Raw genomic sequence first — 19,289 nt, 5'->3', positions numbered from 1 at the left:
TAAAAGAAAAACGAATTAAAAGAAATGAGGACAATCTCAGAGACCTCCAGGACAATATTAAACGCTACAACATTCGAATCATAGGGGTCCCAGAAGAAGAAGACAAAAAGAAAGACCATGAGAAAATACTTGAGGAGATAATAGTTGAAAACTTCCCTAAAATGGGGAAGGAAATAATCACCCAAGTCCAAGAAACCCAGAGAGTCCCAAATAAGATAAACCCAAGGCGAAACACCCCAAGACACATAGTAATCAAATTAACAAAGATCAAACACAAAGAACAAATATTAAAAGCAGCAAGGGAAAAACAACAAATAACACACAAGGGAATTCCCATAAGGATAACAGCTGATCTTTCAATAGAAACTCTTCAAGCCAGGAGGGAATGGCAAGACATACTTAAAATGATGAAAGAAAATAATCTACAGCCCAGATTATTGTACCCAGCAAGGATCTCATTCAAGTATGAAGGAGAAATCAAAAGCTTTTCAGACAAGCAAAAGCTGAGAGAATTCTGCACCACCAAACCAGCTCTCCAACAAATACTAAAGGATATTCTCCAGACAGGAAACACAAAAATTGTGTATAAATTCGAACCCAAAACAATAAAGTAAATGGCAACGGGGTCATACTTATCAGTAATTACCTTAAACGTAAATGGGTTGAATGCCCCAACCAAAAGACAAAGACTGGCTGAATGGATACAAAAACAAGACCCCTGCATATGTTGTCTACAAGAGACCCACCTCAAAACAGGGGACACATACAGACTGAAAGTGAAGGGCTGGAAAAAGATTTTCCATGCGAATAGGGACCAAAAGAAAGCAGGAGTAGCAATACTCATATCAGATAAAATAGACTTTAAAACAAAGACTGTGAAAAGAGACAAAGATGGTCACTACATAATGATCAAAGGATCAATCCAAGAAGAAGATATAACAATTATAAATATATATGCACCCAACACGGGAGCACCGCAGTATGTAAGACAAATGCTAACAAGTATGAAAGAAGAAATTAACAATAACACAATAATAGTGGGAGACTTTAATACCCCACTCACACCTATGGATAGATCAACTAAACAGAAAATTAACAAGGAAACACAAACTTTAAACGATACAATAGACCAGTTAGACCTAATTGATATCTATAGGACATTTCATCCCAAAACAATGAATTTCACCTTCTTCTCAAGCGCACATGGAACCTTCTCCAGGATAGATCACATCCTGGGCCATAAAGCTAGCCTTGGTAAATTCAAAAAAATAGAAATCATTCCAAGCATCTTTTCTGACCACAATGCAGTAAGATTAGATCTCAATTACAGGAGAAAAACTATTAAAAAATCCAACATATGGAGGCTGAACAACACGCTGCTGAATAACCAACAAATCACAGAAGAAATCAAAAAAGAAATCAAAATTTGCATAGAAACGAATGAAAATGAAAACACAACAACCCAAAACCTGTGGGACACGGTAAAAGCAGTCCTAAGGGGAAAGTTCATAGCAATACAGGCACACCTCAAGAAACAAGAAAAAAGTCAAATAAATAACCTAACTCTACACCTAAAGCAACTAGAAAAGGAAGAAATGAAGAACCCCAGGGTTAGTAGAAGGAAAGAAATCTTAAAAATTAGAGCAGAAATAAATGCAAAAGAAACAAAAGAGACCATAGCAAAAATCAACAAAACCAAAAGCTGGTTCTTTGAAAGGATAAATAAAATTGACAAACCATTAGCCAGACTCATCAAGAAACAAAGGGAGAAAAATCAAATCAATAAAATTAGAAATGAAAATGGAGAGATCACAACAGACAACACAGAAATACAAAGGATCATAAGAGACTACTATCAACAATTATATGCCAATAAAATGGACAACGTGGAAGAAATGGACAAATTCTTAGAAAAGTACAACTTTCCAAAACTCGATCAGGAAGAAATAGAAAATCTTAACAGACCCATCACAAGCACGGAAATTGAAACTGTAATCAAAAATCTTTCAGCAAACAAAAGCCCAGGTCCAGACGGCTTCACAGCTGAATTCTACCAAAAATTTAGAGAAGAGCTAACACCTATCCTGCTCAAACTCTTCCAGAAAATTGCAGAGGATGGTAAACTTCCAAACTCATTCTATGAGGCCACCATCACCCTAATACCAAAACCTGACAAAGATCCCACAAAAAAAGAAAACTACAGGCCAATATCACTGATGAACATAGATGCAAAAATCCTTAACAAAATTCTAGCAATCAGAATCCAACAACACATTAAAAAGATCATACACCATGACCAAGTGGGCTTTATCCCAGGGATGCAAGGATTCTTCAATATCCGCAAATCAATCAATGTAATACACCACATTAACAAATTGAAAAATAAAAACCATATGATTATCTCAATAGATGCAGAGAAAGCCTTTGACAAAATTCAACATCCATTTATGATCAAAACTCTCCAGAAAGCAGGAATAGAAGGAACCTACCTCAACATAATCAAAGCTATATATGACAAACCCACAGCAAACATTATCCTCAATGGTGAAAAATTGAAAGCATTTCCTCTAAAGTCAGGAACAAGACAAGGGTGCCCACTTTCACCATTACTATTCAACATAGTTTTGGAAGTTTTGGCCACAGCAATCAGAGCAGAAAAAGAAATAAAAGGAATCCAAATTGGAAAAGAAGAAGTAAAGCTCTCACTGTTTGCAGATGACATGATCCTCTACATAGAAAACCCTAAAGACTCCACCAGAAAATTACTAGAACTAATCAATGACTATAGTAAAGTTGCAGGATATAAAATCAACACACAGAAATCCCTTGCATTCCTATACACTAATAATGAGAAAACAGAAAGAGAAATTAAGGAAACAATTCCATTCACCATTGCAACGGAAAGAATAAAATACTTAGGAATATATCTACCTAAAGAATCTAAAGACCTATATATAGAAAACTATAAAACACTGGTGAAAGAAATCAAAGAGGACACTAACAGATGGAGAAATATACCATGTTCATGGATTGGAAGAATCAATATAGTGAAAATGAGTATACTACCCAAAGCAATCTATAGATTCAATGCAATCCCTATCAAGCTACCAACAGCATTCTTCACAGAGCTAGAACAAATAATTTCACAATTTGTATGGAAAAACAAAAAACCTCGAATAGCCAAAGCGATCTTGAGAAAGAAGAATGGAACTGGAGGAATCAACCTACCTGACTTCAGGCTCTACTACAAAGCCACAGTTATCAAGACAGTATGGTACTGGCACAAAGACAGAAATATAGATCAATGGAACAAAATAGAAAGCCCAGAGATAAATCCACGCACATATGGACACCTTATCTTCGACAAAGGAGGCAAGAATATACAATGGATTAAAGACAATCTCTTTAACAAGTGGTGCTGGGAACTCTGGTCAACCACTTGTAAAAGAATGAAACTAGAACACTTTCTAACACCATACACAAAAATAAACTCAAAATGGATTAAAGATCTAAACGTAAGACCAGAAACTATAAAACTCCTAGAGGAGAACATAGGCAAAACACTCTCTGACATACATCACAGCAGGATCCTCTATGACCCACCTCCCAGAATATTGGAAATAAAAGCAAAAATAAACAAATGGGACCTAATTAACCTTAAAAGCTTCTGCACATCAAAGGAAACTATTAGCAAGGTGAAAAGACAGCCTTCAGAATGGGAGAAGATAATAGCAAATGAAGCAACTGACAAACAACTAATCTCGAGAATATACAAGCAACTCCTACAGCTCAACTCCAGAAAAATAAATGACCCAATCAAAAAATGGGCCAAAGAACTAAATAGACATTTCTCCAAAGAAGACATAAAGATGGCTAACAAACACATGAAAAGATGCTCAACATCACTCATTATCAGAGAAATGCAAATCAAAACCACTATGAGGTACCATTTCACACCAGTCAGAATGGCTGCGATCCAAAAGTCTACAAGTAATAAATGCTGGAGAGGGTGTGGAGAAAAGGGAACCCTCTTCCACTGTTGGTGGGAATGCAAACTAGTGCAGCCACTATGGAGAACAGTGTGGAGATTCCTTAAAAAACTGGAAATAGACATGCCTTATGATCCAGCAATCCCACTGCTGGGCATACACACTGAGAAAACCAGAAGGGAAAGAGACACGAGTACCCCAATGTTCATCGCAGCACTGTTTATAATAGCCAGGACATGGAAGCAACCTAGATGTCCATCAGCAGATGAATGGATAAGAAAGCTGTGGTACATATACACAATGGAGTATTATTCAGCCATTAAAAAGAATACATTTGAATCAGTTCTAATGAGGTGGATGAAACTGGAGCCTATTATACAGAGTGAAGTAAGCCAGAAAGAAAAACACCAATACAGTATACTAACGCATATATATGGAATTTAGAAAGATGGTAACAATAACCCTGTGTACGAGACAGCAAAAGAGACACTGATGTATAGAACAGTCTTATGGACTCTGTGGGAGAGGGAGAGGGTGGGAAGATTTGTGAGAATGGCATTGAAACATGTAAATATCATGTATGAAATGAGTTGCCAGTCCAGGTTCGATGCACGATACTGGATGCTTGGGGCTGGTGCACTGGGACGACCCAGAGGGATGGAATGGGGAGGGAGGAGGGAGGAGGGTTCAGGATGGGGAACACATGTATACCTGTGGCGGATTCATTTTGATATTTGGCAAATCTAATACAGTTATGTAAAGTTTAAAAATAAAATAAAATTAAAAAAAAAAAAAAAAAAAAAAAAATAAAATGTTAAGTGTTGTTTTGGGTAGCATGAATATTTCATTATAATATTTGTGTTTATTCAAATACAAAGATTACAACATCAAGATAAATAATATAGATACATGAAACAAAAAGAAAAAAGTTAACACTTATAACCACTGCATTAATATTTTAACATTTAAATGAGTGCAATTGAGTTTTTCTATTTATGGATATCGACTTCCCTGATGGCACTAAAGAACCTGCTTGCAATCCAGGAGACACAGATGTGGGTTCAATTCCTGGTCGGAAAGATCCCCCAGAGAAGGAGTTGATAACCCACTCCAGTATTCTTGCCTGAAAAAGCACATGGACAGAGGAGCCTAGCAGGTTATAGTCCAAAGGGTTGCAAAGAGTCAGACACAACTGAGCACATATACACAGAGCACACATTTATGGATTTAGTTTATATTTTAAAATAAGTATCTTTACAATAAACATATTATTTTGTAACATACTCCATTCACGTATATGCCTTCATGTTATTTTAAATATTCTTTTATATCATAATTCTAAATTTCAGCTTAGAAATTCATAGCAGAGATATAACAATTTATTTAACCGACTTGCTGTTTTTGTTCTTTTGGTTTATTTGTTTGCAACTACACTATCATACGGAGAAGGCAATGGCACCCCACTCCAGTGTTCTTCCCTGGACAATCCCGGGGCAGGAGAGCCTGGTGGGCTGACGTCTATGGGGTCACACAGAGTTGGACACAACTGAAGTGACTTAGCAGTACACTATCACAAATAAGGTTGAGAAAAACATTCAGGTAAACATAATTTTCACCCAAATTTAGTCTAAAATTGCAGATAAGATATTGTTAGTTCAAAGTTTCTTTGATTTGTATTGGGAGATTTATTTGTCATTTCTTACTTAACATGTTTATTTCCCTTAACTTTTAAGATAACTGAGTACTACAATTGTCTAATCTTATTTTTAATTTGTACTTACTTTTTAGTAACTTTGAACATCTTCCCATGTTTTATAGCCATTTTGATTTCAAATGTATGATTATAGTCTTTGCATGATTTTTTTCTTTTCCCAATGTCTTTTTTTTTTAAGAATTTTTTTTATTGTGGTGAGAACACTTAACATGAGAACTTGTTAAAACATTTTACTTATACAATACAATTTGTTAACTATAGGCACATTAGATTTCTAAAAGTAATTCATCTGACAAAACTGAAACTTTATACCCTTTACACAGAAACGCCCCTTTTTTTCTTCCTTCAGTTCCCTGGATGTCAATATTCTACTCTTACAGTTTCAGGCTTTACATTTAAATCTTAATCCATTTAGATTTAACTTTTTGATTTGTGTAAGATAGTTTTGTGTTTTTGTGTGTAGCGGAAAAGGTCTTTTTGTTGTGGCTTTTGTGATTTGACTTTTTCATTTTTATTTGTTTTCTATCTGAATGGTTAAAGAAAAATTTCCCTATCCTCAAACTTAAAAGAAAAATAGCACAAAGATAAGGACATACTGGTATGAGTATATTTCCATTTATTTTGTTGTATACTGAGGAATACTTTCAGTTCAAGTGTTAGCTTAGCTATTTTGATATTTTCCCTAGTCACTTACTCTTGATTAAACTTCATAATTTCCTACAGCACCCTAGACATTTTGCCTGTCTTTTAGCAAACTTCATATTCACGCCTGTTGCCTGTTGCCTAGAAAAGCCTTCATAGACTGCAGTAGGTACTCCTATTTCTCATACATCCCACCCAAGGTACCATGTATTTCCTGTATCATGCCCTTCATTGTGATTTAATAATTGATTATTTGAATATCTCCTTCATTAGATTCTAAAGTTAAAGGAGACAATCAATCATCATATCACCAGTGCCTCAAAAGAAGTAGAATATACATTGAATTTTTTCATATCGTTTAAGGCTCTGTCTCTTATTCATATAAACCAGGTTGTTTACTCAGAACAGTTTTTCTTTGCACATTGACCCTAATGTTCCTCATAATTTTTACAGAATTTTTGTGAGAATCTGTTTTTCTTTTTTTGATTTGTCCAGTCTGGAAAGAGAAGTAGTTGGAACTCTTGGGACACACTCACTACCTACTTAGGTATATTAAAATACTCCTCTCAGATTTTAATTTTGAAAGCCAGTGGATATTCTGGGTCCTGACAATCAATTGTCAATTATAACTTTGCTGGACTGAGGAGAAATATCCTAAGAGGGTCACCTCATAATCTGATTAGGCAAGAAAGAATAAGCATTGTATGACATCAGGTACTCTATGTACATTGAAAAGGGGGAAACTTGCATTAAAACTGCTACATCCTTTCTTTGCATCTCCTTGCCACTTTTTCTACTCCTTTGAGTCACCTCAAAACAAAACATGATAAAACAGTTGAGTTTTTCTATTTATATACCCTCTCAAGTTGTTTTAGGATTACAGTCTTTAAATATGTACAAAAAAGTAATTACTGGGACTTCCTGGTGGTCCAGTGGCTAAGAATCTGCCCTCGCAATGCAGGCAGCCAAGTTAGATCCCTGATCAGGGAACTACATCTTCATGCTGAAAATAAGACCTAGCACAACCAAATAAATGAATAAACAAATAAATAATTTTTTTAAAGTTAGCATTATTTCTAGTAATAGGTGGAGAAGTCAAACATCATGAATCTTTGAAGAAGGGGGAGACATAATAGGTATAAATAGAAATTTTCTACTGTTTCTCCATCTGACTCCACCTAATTGCCTCCGGACCCCTCTCACTTAACAACACTATGAGGGTATTAAGTGTGCATCAGAAAATGAGTGTGTGTGGATATGATCCAAATTGTTTTAGCAAATACAGTAACAAAGTGGGAAATGAATCATAAAGAGTAAGACGGGAAAGATGAGACATCACCCATTTCAGAACCCAGGCTCTGGTCTTTCTTCCTTGTGTCTTTATTCTCAGATAACACAAGGCCTTTTCTCTTATAACTCAGATCCTGATTGTGCTTATTTCCCTGACACTAAAAGGAATCCCAACAACAAATCTAGAATCTGACTCTTCCAATCAAGAGCCTCTCTCTGTGACCACAGCTGGGGGTTCATCCCTATATCAATGGTTGAAGGAAACTGGACAAGAGTAAGTGAGTTTATCCTCATCAGTTTCTCTTCCTTACCTACTGAAATACAATCACTGCTCTTCCTGACATTTCTAGTCATCTACCTGGTCACTCTGCTGGGAAACAGCCTCATCATTCTGGTTACCTTGGCTGACCCCATGCTGCACAGCCCCATGTACTTCTTCCTCAGGAACTTGTCCTTCTTAGAGATTGGCTTCAACCTAGTCATTGTGCCCAAGATGCTGGGGACCCTGATTGCCCAGGACACAACCATCTCCTTTCTTGGCTGTGCCACTCAGATGTATTTCCTCTTCTTCTTTGGGGTTTCTGAATGCTTCCTCCTGGCCACCATGGCCTATGACCGCTATGTAGCCATATGCAGTCCCTTGCACTACCCAGTCATCATGAACCCAAGGACACGTGCCAAACTGGCAGCTGTCTCCTGGTTTCCAGGCATTGCCATGGCTACTGTGCAGACCACGTGGCTCTTCAGCTTTCCATTCTGTGGCATCAACAAGGTGAACCACTTCTTCTGTGACAGCCCTCCTGTGCTGAGGCTGGTCTGTGCAGACACAGCACTGTTTGAGATCTATGCCATCATTGGAACCATTCTGGTTGTCATGATACCCTGCTTGCTGATCCTATGTTCCTACACTCGCATCGCTGCTGCCATCCTGAAGATTCCATCGGCAAAGGGGAAGCATAAAGCCTTCTCTACCTGCTCATCCCACCTACTTGTTGTCTCCCTCTTCTATGTATCTTTAAGCCTCACCTACTTTCGGCCCAAGTCCAATAATTCTCCTGAGAGCAAAAAAGTGCTATCACTGTGCTACACAGTTGTAACTCCCATGTTGAACCCCATCATCTACAGCTTGAGAAATAATGAGATGAAGAATGCCCTTAGTCGGACCTTCCACAAGGCTATGGGTGTCAGAACTGCATTCTGTAGACATTTTGAGGTATAACTAAATTTATTAAGCGAGGAACAATCAGTTCCATGTTTGGGATTCCTCTCTGCATCTATTCACATCTCGATTAGGCCAAAAACCAGCTATTGAAAGGGCTGTTAAAAAGCACAGTAAAGAGAAAGCAATATAGAAATAGATTAGTCCTATCATCACACTTATCAAATTCCTCTGCTTGCTTGTTATGCACTTATTTTTTTTCTCATTTGACATTTCTGTGGCCAATACATTCAAGAGTAAAATACATGGCGTATTTACTCTGTAAATTTGCGCCTAAGTGACTGACTTTGGGAACGGTATGAAACTGTTTGAAATGTGAACTTGTAGACAGGAAGTTCTCTTGGCATTTATTGTGTTAAGACAAATCTAACTCCATTTAATAGAAAAAAAAAGTCTATGATCCCTTAAGTACAAAATGCTTCTCATTCATTCACTTCATTTTGCACGCCCCAAAGGCAGTATTGGCTCCTAAATTTGTTGGTATTTAGCATGGACAGAGAAAAGTGTATCACTAATCCATGTAACTATGCCTTTCAGTTCTGTTCAGCCACTCAGTTGTATCCAACTCTTTGCGACCCCATGGACTGCAGTACACCAGGCTTCCTTGTCCATCACCAACTCCTGGACCTTGCTCAAACTCATGACCATCGAGTCGGTGATGCCATCCAACCATCTTATCCTCTGTTGTCCCCTTCTCCTCCAGCCTTCAATCTTTCCTAGCATCGGGTCTTTTCCTGAGTCAGTTCTTTGCATCAGGTGGCCAAAGTATTGGAGTTTCAGCTTCAGTATCAATCTTTCCAATGACTTTTCCTTTATAACCCCAATATCCTTAACCAACCCTTTTCAGGCTATTTTTCCCAGGTAGAATGATTGGAATTTCCGATTTTCTCTCTGAGTTCTTTTCCAAGTTTATAGGCATTGTTGAAGTAATTTCAAATTTTCACAAACATAATTTCAATCATGATGCTTTTTTCTTCAAGGCTTATAATGGATCCTACCTACTCCAATATAGGCCTTATTAACAATTGTTATGTTTTGCCTGAAAAGTGAAAGTGTTATTTATTCAGTCTTGTCCAACTCTTTGCAATCCCATGGACTGTAGCTTGCCAGGCTCCTCTGCCCATGGAATTCTCCAGGCAAGAATACTGGAGTGGATAGCCATTCCCTTGTCCATGGGACCTTCACAACCCAGGGATCAAACCCAGGTCTCCTGGATTGCAGGCAGATACTTTACTGCCTGAACCCCCAGGGAATCCCCTATGTTTTGCCTAGTGCTTTTCAATTTTAAAAATTTGTGTTTGTTTATGTAAAAATACGAAAGACCATAAAACATAATTTCTGCCTTCAGAACTTTATAATTTAATCAACAATAGAAATTATAAAAGAAAAACCATAAATCGCTAAAATAAGGGAATATTACTTTACATAAAGGGGCCTATATCGTATTCTGTCATTTACTAGGTTGGTGACCATGGGAAAGTAAATCAAATTCTTTATGCCTCTTTCCTCATCTGTAAAATGATGCATTTAGTAATAGTGTCTATATGATAGGTGTGTTTTTAAGAGTAAATATTACATATAAAGCATTTATGATAGCACTAAGTATATTGTCAGAGAAGGCAATGGCACCCCACTCCAGTACTCTTGCCTGGAAAATCCCATGGACGGAGGAGCCTGGTAGGCTGCAGTCCATGGGGTCATGAAGAGTCAGACACGACTGAGCGATTTCACTTTTCACTTTTCACTTTCATGCATTGGAAAAGGAAATGGCTCCTCACTCCAGTGTCCTTGCCTGGAGAATCCCAGGGACAGGGGAGCCTGGTGGGCTGCCATCTATGGGGTCGCACAGAGTCGGACACGACTGAAGTGACTTAGCAGCAGCAGCAAGCATATTGTAGATCCAAATTTAGGTATTTACTCTTAGCAAGTACCTTATCTGAGTCCCTCATCTTATAGCTAAGGAAAGCAAGGTTCAGAGATATTTTATTACATATGTTTAAACAAAATTCAGATGCCTTGAATCTCAATTCTCTCTTTTTTTTCAGTACCATGCCCTGTGAGCTATAGTCCATGGGGTCACAAGAGTCAGACATGACTTAGAGACTAAACCACTGCCACCACTGAATAGCTAATTAAGCAAGTAATTAACTCAGATTCAAAGTAAAAGAAAACTTTAAAAAATAAGAATGGGTGCTCACTTCGGCAGCACATATAATAATATTAGAATGATACAGAGATTAGCATGGCCACTGCACAAGGATGACATGAAAATTCGTGAAGCATTCCATATTTTTAAAGCCAGACAAAGACAACACACACACTAAAAGAAAACTAGAGGCCAATATCACTGATGAACATAGATGCAAAAATCCTCAACAAAATTTTAGCAAACAGAAGTCAGCAGCACATCAAAAAGCTCATACACCATGATCAAGTTGGCTTTATTCCAGGAATGCAAGGGTTCTTCAATACATGCAAATCAATCAATGTGATACACCATATTAACAAACTGAAAGATAAAAACCATATGATTATCTCAATAGAAGCAGAAAAAGCCTTTAACAAAATTCAGCACCCATTTATATTAAAACTCTTCAAAAAATTGTCATAGAAAAAACCTGCCTCAATATAGTAAAGGCCATATATGATAAGCCTACAGCAAGCATTATTCTCAATGGTGAAAAATTAAAAGCATTCCCCTAAGATCAGGAACAAGACAAGGGGTCCAGTTTCACCACTATTATTCAACATAGTTCTGGAAGTTCTAGCTACAGCAATCAGAGAAGAACAAGAAATAAAAGGAATCCAGATCAGAAAAGAAGAAGTAAAGCTCTCACTGTTTGCAGATGACATGATACTGTACATAGAAAACCCTAAAGATAGTATCAGAAAATTACTAAAGCTAATCAATAAATTTAGCAAAGTTGCAGGATACAAAACCAATACACAGAAATCACTTGCATTTCTATATACTAACAAAGAAAACTCAGAAAGAGAAATTAAGGCATCAATCCCATGCACCACTCCACAAAAAGAATTAAATATCTAGAAATAAACTTACCTAAGGAGACAAAAGAACTGTACACAGAAAATTTTAAGACACTAATGAAAGAAATCAAAGATGACATAAACAGGTGGAGAGATATTCCATGTTCCTGAGTAGGAAGAATCAATATTGTGAAAAAGACTATACTCCCAAATGCAATCTACAGATTCAGTGTGATCCCTATCAAATTACCAATGGCAGTTTTCACAGAACTAGAACAAAAAAATTCACAATTCATATGGAAACACAAAAGACCCTGAATAGCCAAAGCAGTCTTGAGAAAAAAGAATGGAGCTGGAGGAATCACCCTTCCTGACTTCAGATTATATTACAAAGCTACAGTCATCAAGACAGTATGGTACTGGCACAAAAACAGAAATATAGACCAATGGAACAAGATAGAAAGCCCAAAAATAAACCCATGCACCTATGGGTACCTTATTTTTGACAAAGGAGACAAGAATATACAATGGGGCAAAGAAAGCCTCTTCAATAAATGGTGCTGGGGAAACTGGACAGCTACATGTAAAAGAATGCAATTAAAACACTTCTTAACACCATACACAAAGATAAACTCAAAATGGATTAAAGACCTAAATGTAAGACCAAAAACTATAAAACTCTTGGAGGAAAGCATAGGCAGAATACTCGATGACATAAATCAAACCAAGATCCTCTAGGACCTACCTCCTAGAGTAATGAAAATAAAAACAAAAGTAAACAAGTGGGACCTGATTAAACTTAAAATCTTTTGCACAGCAAAGGAAACTATAAGCAAGGTGAAGACAACCCTCAGAATGGGAGAAAATAATAGCAAATGAAACAACTGACAAATGATTAATTTCCAAAGTATACAAGCACCTCATACAATTCAATACCAGAAAAACAAACAATCCAATCAAAAAGTGGGAAAAAGACCTAAACAGACATTTCTCCAAAGAAGGCATACAAATGGCTAAGAAACACATGAAAAGATGCTCAACATTGCTCATTATTAGAGAAATGCAAATCAAAACTACAATGAGATATCACCTCACACCAGTCAGAATGGCCATCATCAAAAAGTCTACAAACAATAAATGTTGGAGAGGATGTGGGGAAAAGGGAATGCTCTTGCACTGTTGGTAGGAATGTAAGCTGACACAGCCACTATGGAAGGCAGTATGGAGATTCCTTAAAAAACTAGGAATAAAACCACCATATGACCCAGCAATCCCACTCCTAGGCATATACCCTGAGGAAACCAAAATTCAAAAAGACACATGTATCCCATTGTTCATTGCAGCCTTATTTACAATAGCTAGAACATGGAAGCAACCTAGATGTTCATCAACAGATGAATGGATAAAAAAGTTGTGGTGCATATACACAATGGAATATCATTCAGCCATTAAAAGGAGTGCATTTGAGTCAGTTCTAATGAAGTGGATGAATCTAGAGCCTATTATACAGAGTGAAGTAAGTCAGAAAGAGAAAGATAAATATCATATTCTAATGTATATGTACTGGGGAAGGCAATGGCACACCATTCCAGTACTCTTGCCTGGAAAATCCCATGGACGGAGGAGCCTGGTAGGCTGCAGTCCAAGGGGTCGCGAAGAGTCGGCCACGACTGAGCGATTTCACTTTCACTTTTCACTTTCATGCATTGGAAAAGAAAATGACAACCCACTCCAGTGTTCTTGCCTGGAGAATCCCAGGGACAGAGGAGCCTAGTGGGCTGCCATCTCCGGGGTCGCACAGAGTCGGACACGACTGAAGCGACTTAGCAGCAGCAGCAGCATCAACGAATATATACAGAATCTAGAAAAATGGTACTGAAGAATTTACAGGGCAGCAATGGATAAACAGACGTAGAGAATAGACATGGACATGGGGAGAAGGGAAGAGAGGGTGAGATGTATGGAAAGAGTAACATGTAAACTTACATTGCTGCTGCTGCTGAGTGGCTTCAGTCATGTCTGACTCTGTGTGACCCCATAGACGGCAGCCCACCAGGCTTCCCCGTCCCTGGGATTCTCCAGGCAAGAACGCTGGAGTGGGTTGCCATTTCCTTCTCCAATGCATGAAAGTGAAAAGTGAAAGTGAAGTCGCTCAGTCGTTTCCGACTCTAGCAACCCCATGGACTGCAGCCTACCAGGCTCCTCCGTCCATGGGATTTTCCAGGCAGAAGTACTGTAGTGGGGTGCCATTGCCTTTTCCATTACCATATGTAAAATAGATAGCCAATGGGAATTTGCTGTATGGCTCAGGAAACTCAAAAAGGGGCTCTATATCAACCTAGAGGGGTGGGATGGGGGGAGGTTCAAAAGGGATGGGATATATATATATATACCTATAGCTGATTCATGCTGAGGTTTGACAGAAAACAACAAAATTCTGTAAAGCAATTATCCTTCAGTTTAAAAATAAATAATTTTTAAAAATAAAATAAAAAAGAAGAAGAATGGGGGAAAATGTTAATTCTTCAATCAGTTTAAATTCATTATTAACTCTGAATAAATAACAACAAATGAGCAGTCCCAGTAATATCAGTGAATTCATCAAAAGCCACAGGAAACCACTCATAATCACTTGCTTTACTTTTTAATTGACTGGTACTGATACTGCTCCCAAGGTCTTCAATTCCTCAAGGATCAGTTCTCACCAAGATGATAATTGTTTTAAGCAAGTTTATTTTCTCTATACACGTTTGCTTTGGTTGTCCCAAATTTAATTTAATCAACTCATCATTGGTAAAAGGCTTTCCTAGTTTGGCTAACAAATGAGCCACTTGGAAGCTTTGCTTGAAGCCCCACTTTAATTTTTTCTTTTTCGTAAAGACATTCTGCCATAAGATATTCCACTGAGTTTTCAAATTTCTCTGACTGTTGCTTTCTGTAAGTTGGGAATATTCCAGTGAATACTTGGTGTAGTAGTGTCTACATGTATTGTCTATGCTTGGCAAAGCCTGAATATTATTACTTATAAATACAATGATTTACCATCTAATTTGATGTCAGAATATTCTACACTCCTCTGCTCTTTAAAATGTGACATGTGAGATAACTTTTTTTCTCATTCTAACTTGATGTCTATGCACTGGTAACAAAATAAATGTTACAGTATAGAAATACACATGGCACTCAAGATGTCAAGCAGTAACCTCATCAATGTGCTTTTCCTTTAAACTCATAATTATTTTTTGCAAGAGTAATCCACTCTTAGCAGCAAACAGGGCCGTGAACATACTCTTATAACTTGAAAACAGCTACAAAAAGAACTGACCAATTAAGCTGTGACCATTTCCCTCCTATGTTCACCTCCCAGCTCCTGGAAATTTTTTTCCAGTTTTACTGAGATATAATTGACATATAACATATAAGTTTAAGGTGTACAGCATAATAATTTAATACATGTACACATTTCAAAATGATTACCACAATAAGTTTAGTTTATATATCGTTTCAAATATTTACAACTTTGTTCTTGTGCATCCCCATGATTTTTAATGCCCAAGAGGAAGATGAAAGAGTCACTAATGTATGAACTTCAAACAACCATTGAGTTTTGATGTTATAGCATGAAGTAACTATGATATGTAAATGAATGAGCATGGCTGTGTTCCAATAAAACTTTACTTCTAGGTACTAGAATTTGGATTTTATATACTTCTTTTTTTTGCAGGATACATGATGAATACACATAATTGTATTTTTATACACTTGCAGTGAACAACCTGAAAAATAAAATTTAGAATTTCTGTTGCAATTGCATAAAAAAGAATAAAACATATAGGAATAAATGTAACAGAAGTACAAACCTTATACTCTGAAACTTGTAAAACGTTGAAGGAAATTAAAGAAGATCTAAATGAATGTAAAAGTATCCAAGGTTCATGAATCAAAAAAACTTAACATCATTAAGATAGCAATGTGCTTCAGATTCATCTACAGAGTCAACACAATCCCTATCAGAATCCCAGATGACAGAGATTCTTACTTCACATCATAAGCAAAAATTAACTCAAAATGGATCAATGACTTAATTGTAAGAGTTCAAACTACAGAATTCTTAAAATACAGCATAAGCGTACATCTTCATGATCTTAGATTTGAAAATGGATTCTTAGATATGACATCAAAAGCGCAAGCAAACAAAGAAAAAACAGTAAATACATTCAGTTCAGTCACTCAGTCGTGTCTGACTCTTTGCGACCCCGTGGACTGCAGCACACCCGGCTGCCCTGTTCTTCACCAACTTGCAGAGCTTGCTCAGACTCATGTCCATCGAGTCAGTGATGCTGTACAACCATCTCATCCTCTGTTGTCCCCTTTTCCTCCCATCTTCAATCATTCCCAGCATCAGGGTCTTTTCGAATGAGTCAGGTCTTCGCATCAGGTGGCCTGGATTTTATATATTTTGTATGTGTCAAGGAATATTATTTTTCTAATTTATTAAACATTTAAAAGCCAAGTAAAAACCACTCTTAACTCATGAACTATATAATACCCATGGACGGTTGAATTTGGCCTGTAGAGTCTAGTTTGCCAATACCTGGGAAAGAGCATGAACCAGGAGCTAAAATGCTTGGGTTTTATCCTGCTTCTGTAACTTGACAACTCTGTGATATTGGGCAAGTTATTTAGCACCTCTGCAACTGTATTTTGTCTTCTGTGAAGTGAAGATAATCATAAAACCTATTCCACATCTTGGTTGAGAGAATTAAATGAGTGAATATATGTAAATCACTAAAAACCAAGGCTGAGCACATAGTAATTTCTATGTAGAAAAGTTAAGCATTATGAAGATGCTGACGACAGTGGTGGTGATGTCGATGATGATGATGAGAATAATAACGATTATTTGGAAGGGAAAACTAAACAGCAATAAGTGTAGTGAGGTCTGGAGGAGTCCAGTCTTGAAAGGCCTTCTAAGCCAAGGTGTTTGAACACTGTTTTGTGAACTGGATGGATTAATTAAGAGGGTTTTTAGTATGAAGAAACTGTCAAGTGTGTATTTTGGAAAAATTGCTTTGGTAGTGGTATGGAGAATGGCTGGCAAAGGGACACAGTCTATAAGATAGACTTCAGTTAAAAGACCTTTGTAACTGGTCAGAGGAGAGATCATGAAACCAAAATTCAGTGCAAATGAAAACCACCTCTTAATCTCAGATGACACCACCCTTATGGCAGAAAGTGAAGAAGAACTCAAAAGCCTCTTGATGAAAGTGAAAGTGGAGCGTGAAAAAGTTGGCTTAAAGCTCAACATTCAGAAAACGAAGATCATGGCATCCGGTCCCACCACTTCATGGGAAATAGATGGGGAAACAGTGTCAGACTTTATTTTTCTGGGCTCCAAAATCACTGCAGATGGTGACTGCAGCCATGAAATTAAAAGACACTTACTCCTTGGAAGGAAAGTGATGACCAACCTACACAGCGTATTCAAAAGCAGAGACATGACTTTGCCAACAAAGGTTCTTCTAGTCAAGGCTATGGTTTTTCCTGTGGTCATGTATGGATGTGAGAGTTGGACTGTGAAGAAGGCTGAGCACCAAAGAATTGATGCTTTTGAACTATGGTGTTGGAGAAGACTCTTGAGAGTCCCTTGGACTGCAAGGAGATCCAACCAGTCCATTCTGAAGGAGATCAGCCCTGGGATTTCTTTGGAAGGAATGATGCTAAAGCTGAAACTCCAGTACTTTGGCCACCTCATGCGAAGAGTTGACTCATTGGAGAAGACTGTGATGCTGGGAGGGATTGGGGGCAGGAGGAGAAGGGGACGCCAGAGGATGAGATGGCTGGATGGCATCACTGACTCGATGGACGTGAGTCTCAGTGAACTCCAGGAGTTGGTGATGGACAGGGAGGCCTGGCGTGCTGCGATTCATGGGGTCCCAAAGAGTCAGACACGACTGCGCGACTGATCTGATCTGATCTGATCATAGTGGGTGAGCAGAGCAGGCAGTAAGCAGAGCCAAGAGCTCAGAGAAATCACTGCTGCTCTGGATCCCACCCACACTGCAGGTCAGCAGGGACTTGAGCTTCAAAACTGGCCTGCTTTCTAGCAGGATTTCATTAGGTGTGAATCTGCAGCCTGAGTTCATTACCCTCTCCCCAGATCTGATCCTGTCTGTTCACCTAAGCTCTCGCTCCAGGCCCCAGAGAAGCCACTGGGAGCCTCCCTCAGCTGTGCTCCCTGAACAGCAGCATGTCTTATTAACAACTTTTTAATGAGGTCACAGACTGTGACTGCTCATTAATAGGCTGGTTAGTCTGCAGCCCCAGGGGTGGAAGAGACTGAAGATAGAAGCCAGTGAGAACAAAGCTCAGCCTAAGTAGAGCTGAGAATAGGAAGAGAGAACTAACTCCCTTTAGCAGAGATTCCATGCCTTTACTCTTGGGTCTCCAGGATTCATCCCTTCCAGCTCTCAGTGACTGTGATTCTGCAGATTGAGGTCTGGAGGGACCAGGGACAGATGTGGGAGGAATTATAACAGAGCCCAGGGATCCCAGGCTCAGACCAGCTCTCAGTCTGGAGAGACTGTTGAGGAAATCAAATCCTCTTCAGGTTTTCTTCAATGCTTGTGTAAAAGGAATTTTGCTTTTGAAGTTTTATCATCTTCCCTTCCATAATCATGGACTCCTTTGCTATTCCTCCATCATGTCCAACTTACTATGAAAGCATTAAAGCTGGGTATCCTGTGGCAACAACTGAGGCCGCATATAGGCAAACATTTCCACTTGTAGAACTTTGCAGTTCATTATACTCTATAGTATTCTTGCAATTTAAAGTAGGATATGAGTTCTCAATTAGTCTCCTTTTAATTATCACTTAGGTAAATTATTAGGCTCCCTCCTTTTGCCAGAGAGCAAGGTAAAGAAAAGAATTAACATGTGGTTACTGTCTTTTACCTATTTGTGTACAAAGCATCATTTACACCTCAGAGATATCATCAGGATGTATAGAATAGGACAAAGGGACAACCAATAAGTGTCAGAGCATAGGTATGAATCCAGGTCCCTATGGTCTAAAATACCATGTTCTTTTCAATATAGTATAAATTCTCTAAAATATAAAGGTATAAATTATAAATAAGTTAGAAGGAAAAGGAAAGAATGATATGTAACATAGAAGGCCAAGAGGCTTCAAAAGGATCATAGGAGGAAAATATTTTAAGATATATATAATCTATGGTGAGCTATTAATATTTCTTTGGGATCACTGAAAGGACTAATAAAGTTTTTTTCTCTAAAAAAAGCTACATGTGATACATTGTCTTCAACAAGAGGTAGACATTATTATTATTACTAAATTTTTACATCTTTACTCATCTCCATATAATTCCTACCTCTCATTCCATACTCTGTACACCAAGTTAATATCTCCATATCACTTAAGAATAAA

At 37.9% G+C, this 19,289-nt stretch overlaps 1 protein-coding gene and 1 non-coding gene across 2 annotated transcripts; both read left to right on the top strand.

The window, feature by feature from the left end:
- The first annotated feature begins 7,885 nt into the window (after positions 1-7,885).
- On the top strand, positions 7,886-8,895 carry LOC129628119 (olfactory receptor 10A5-like). The gene has a single exon (XM_055547552.1). It carries the CDS (start codon positions 7,886-7,888, stop codon positions 8,852-8,854), a length of 969 nt encoding a protein of 322 aa, XP_055403527.1. The 3' UTR covers positions 8,855-8,895.
- Positions 8,896-11,044: 2,149 nt separating this feature from the next.
- Positions 11,045-11,148, top strand: LOC129629386 (U6 spliceosomal RNA). Its single transcript, XR_008703218.1, has one exon. It is a non-coding gene; the product is annotated as a U6 spliceosomal RNA (small nuclear RNA).
- The last annotated feature ends 8,141 nt before the right edge of the window (positions 11,149-19,289 follow it).

This window comes from Bubalus kerabau, chromosome 15 (assembly GCF_029407905.1).
Source record: "Bubalus kerabau isolate K-KA32 ecotype Philippines breed swamp buffalo chromosome 15, PCC_UOA_SB_1v2, whole genome shotgun sequence".
NCBI classification, from domain to species: Eukaryota; Metazoa; Chordata; class Mammalia; order Artiodactyla; family Bovidae; genus Bubalus; species Bubalus kerabau.
The sequence above is the reverse complement of the archived record's forward strand: the minus strand, read 5'-3'. Positions and strand labels throughout refer to the sequence as shown.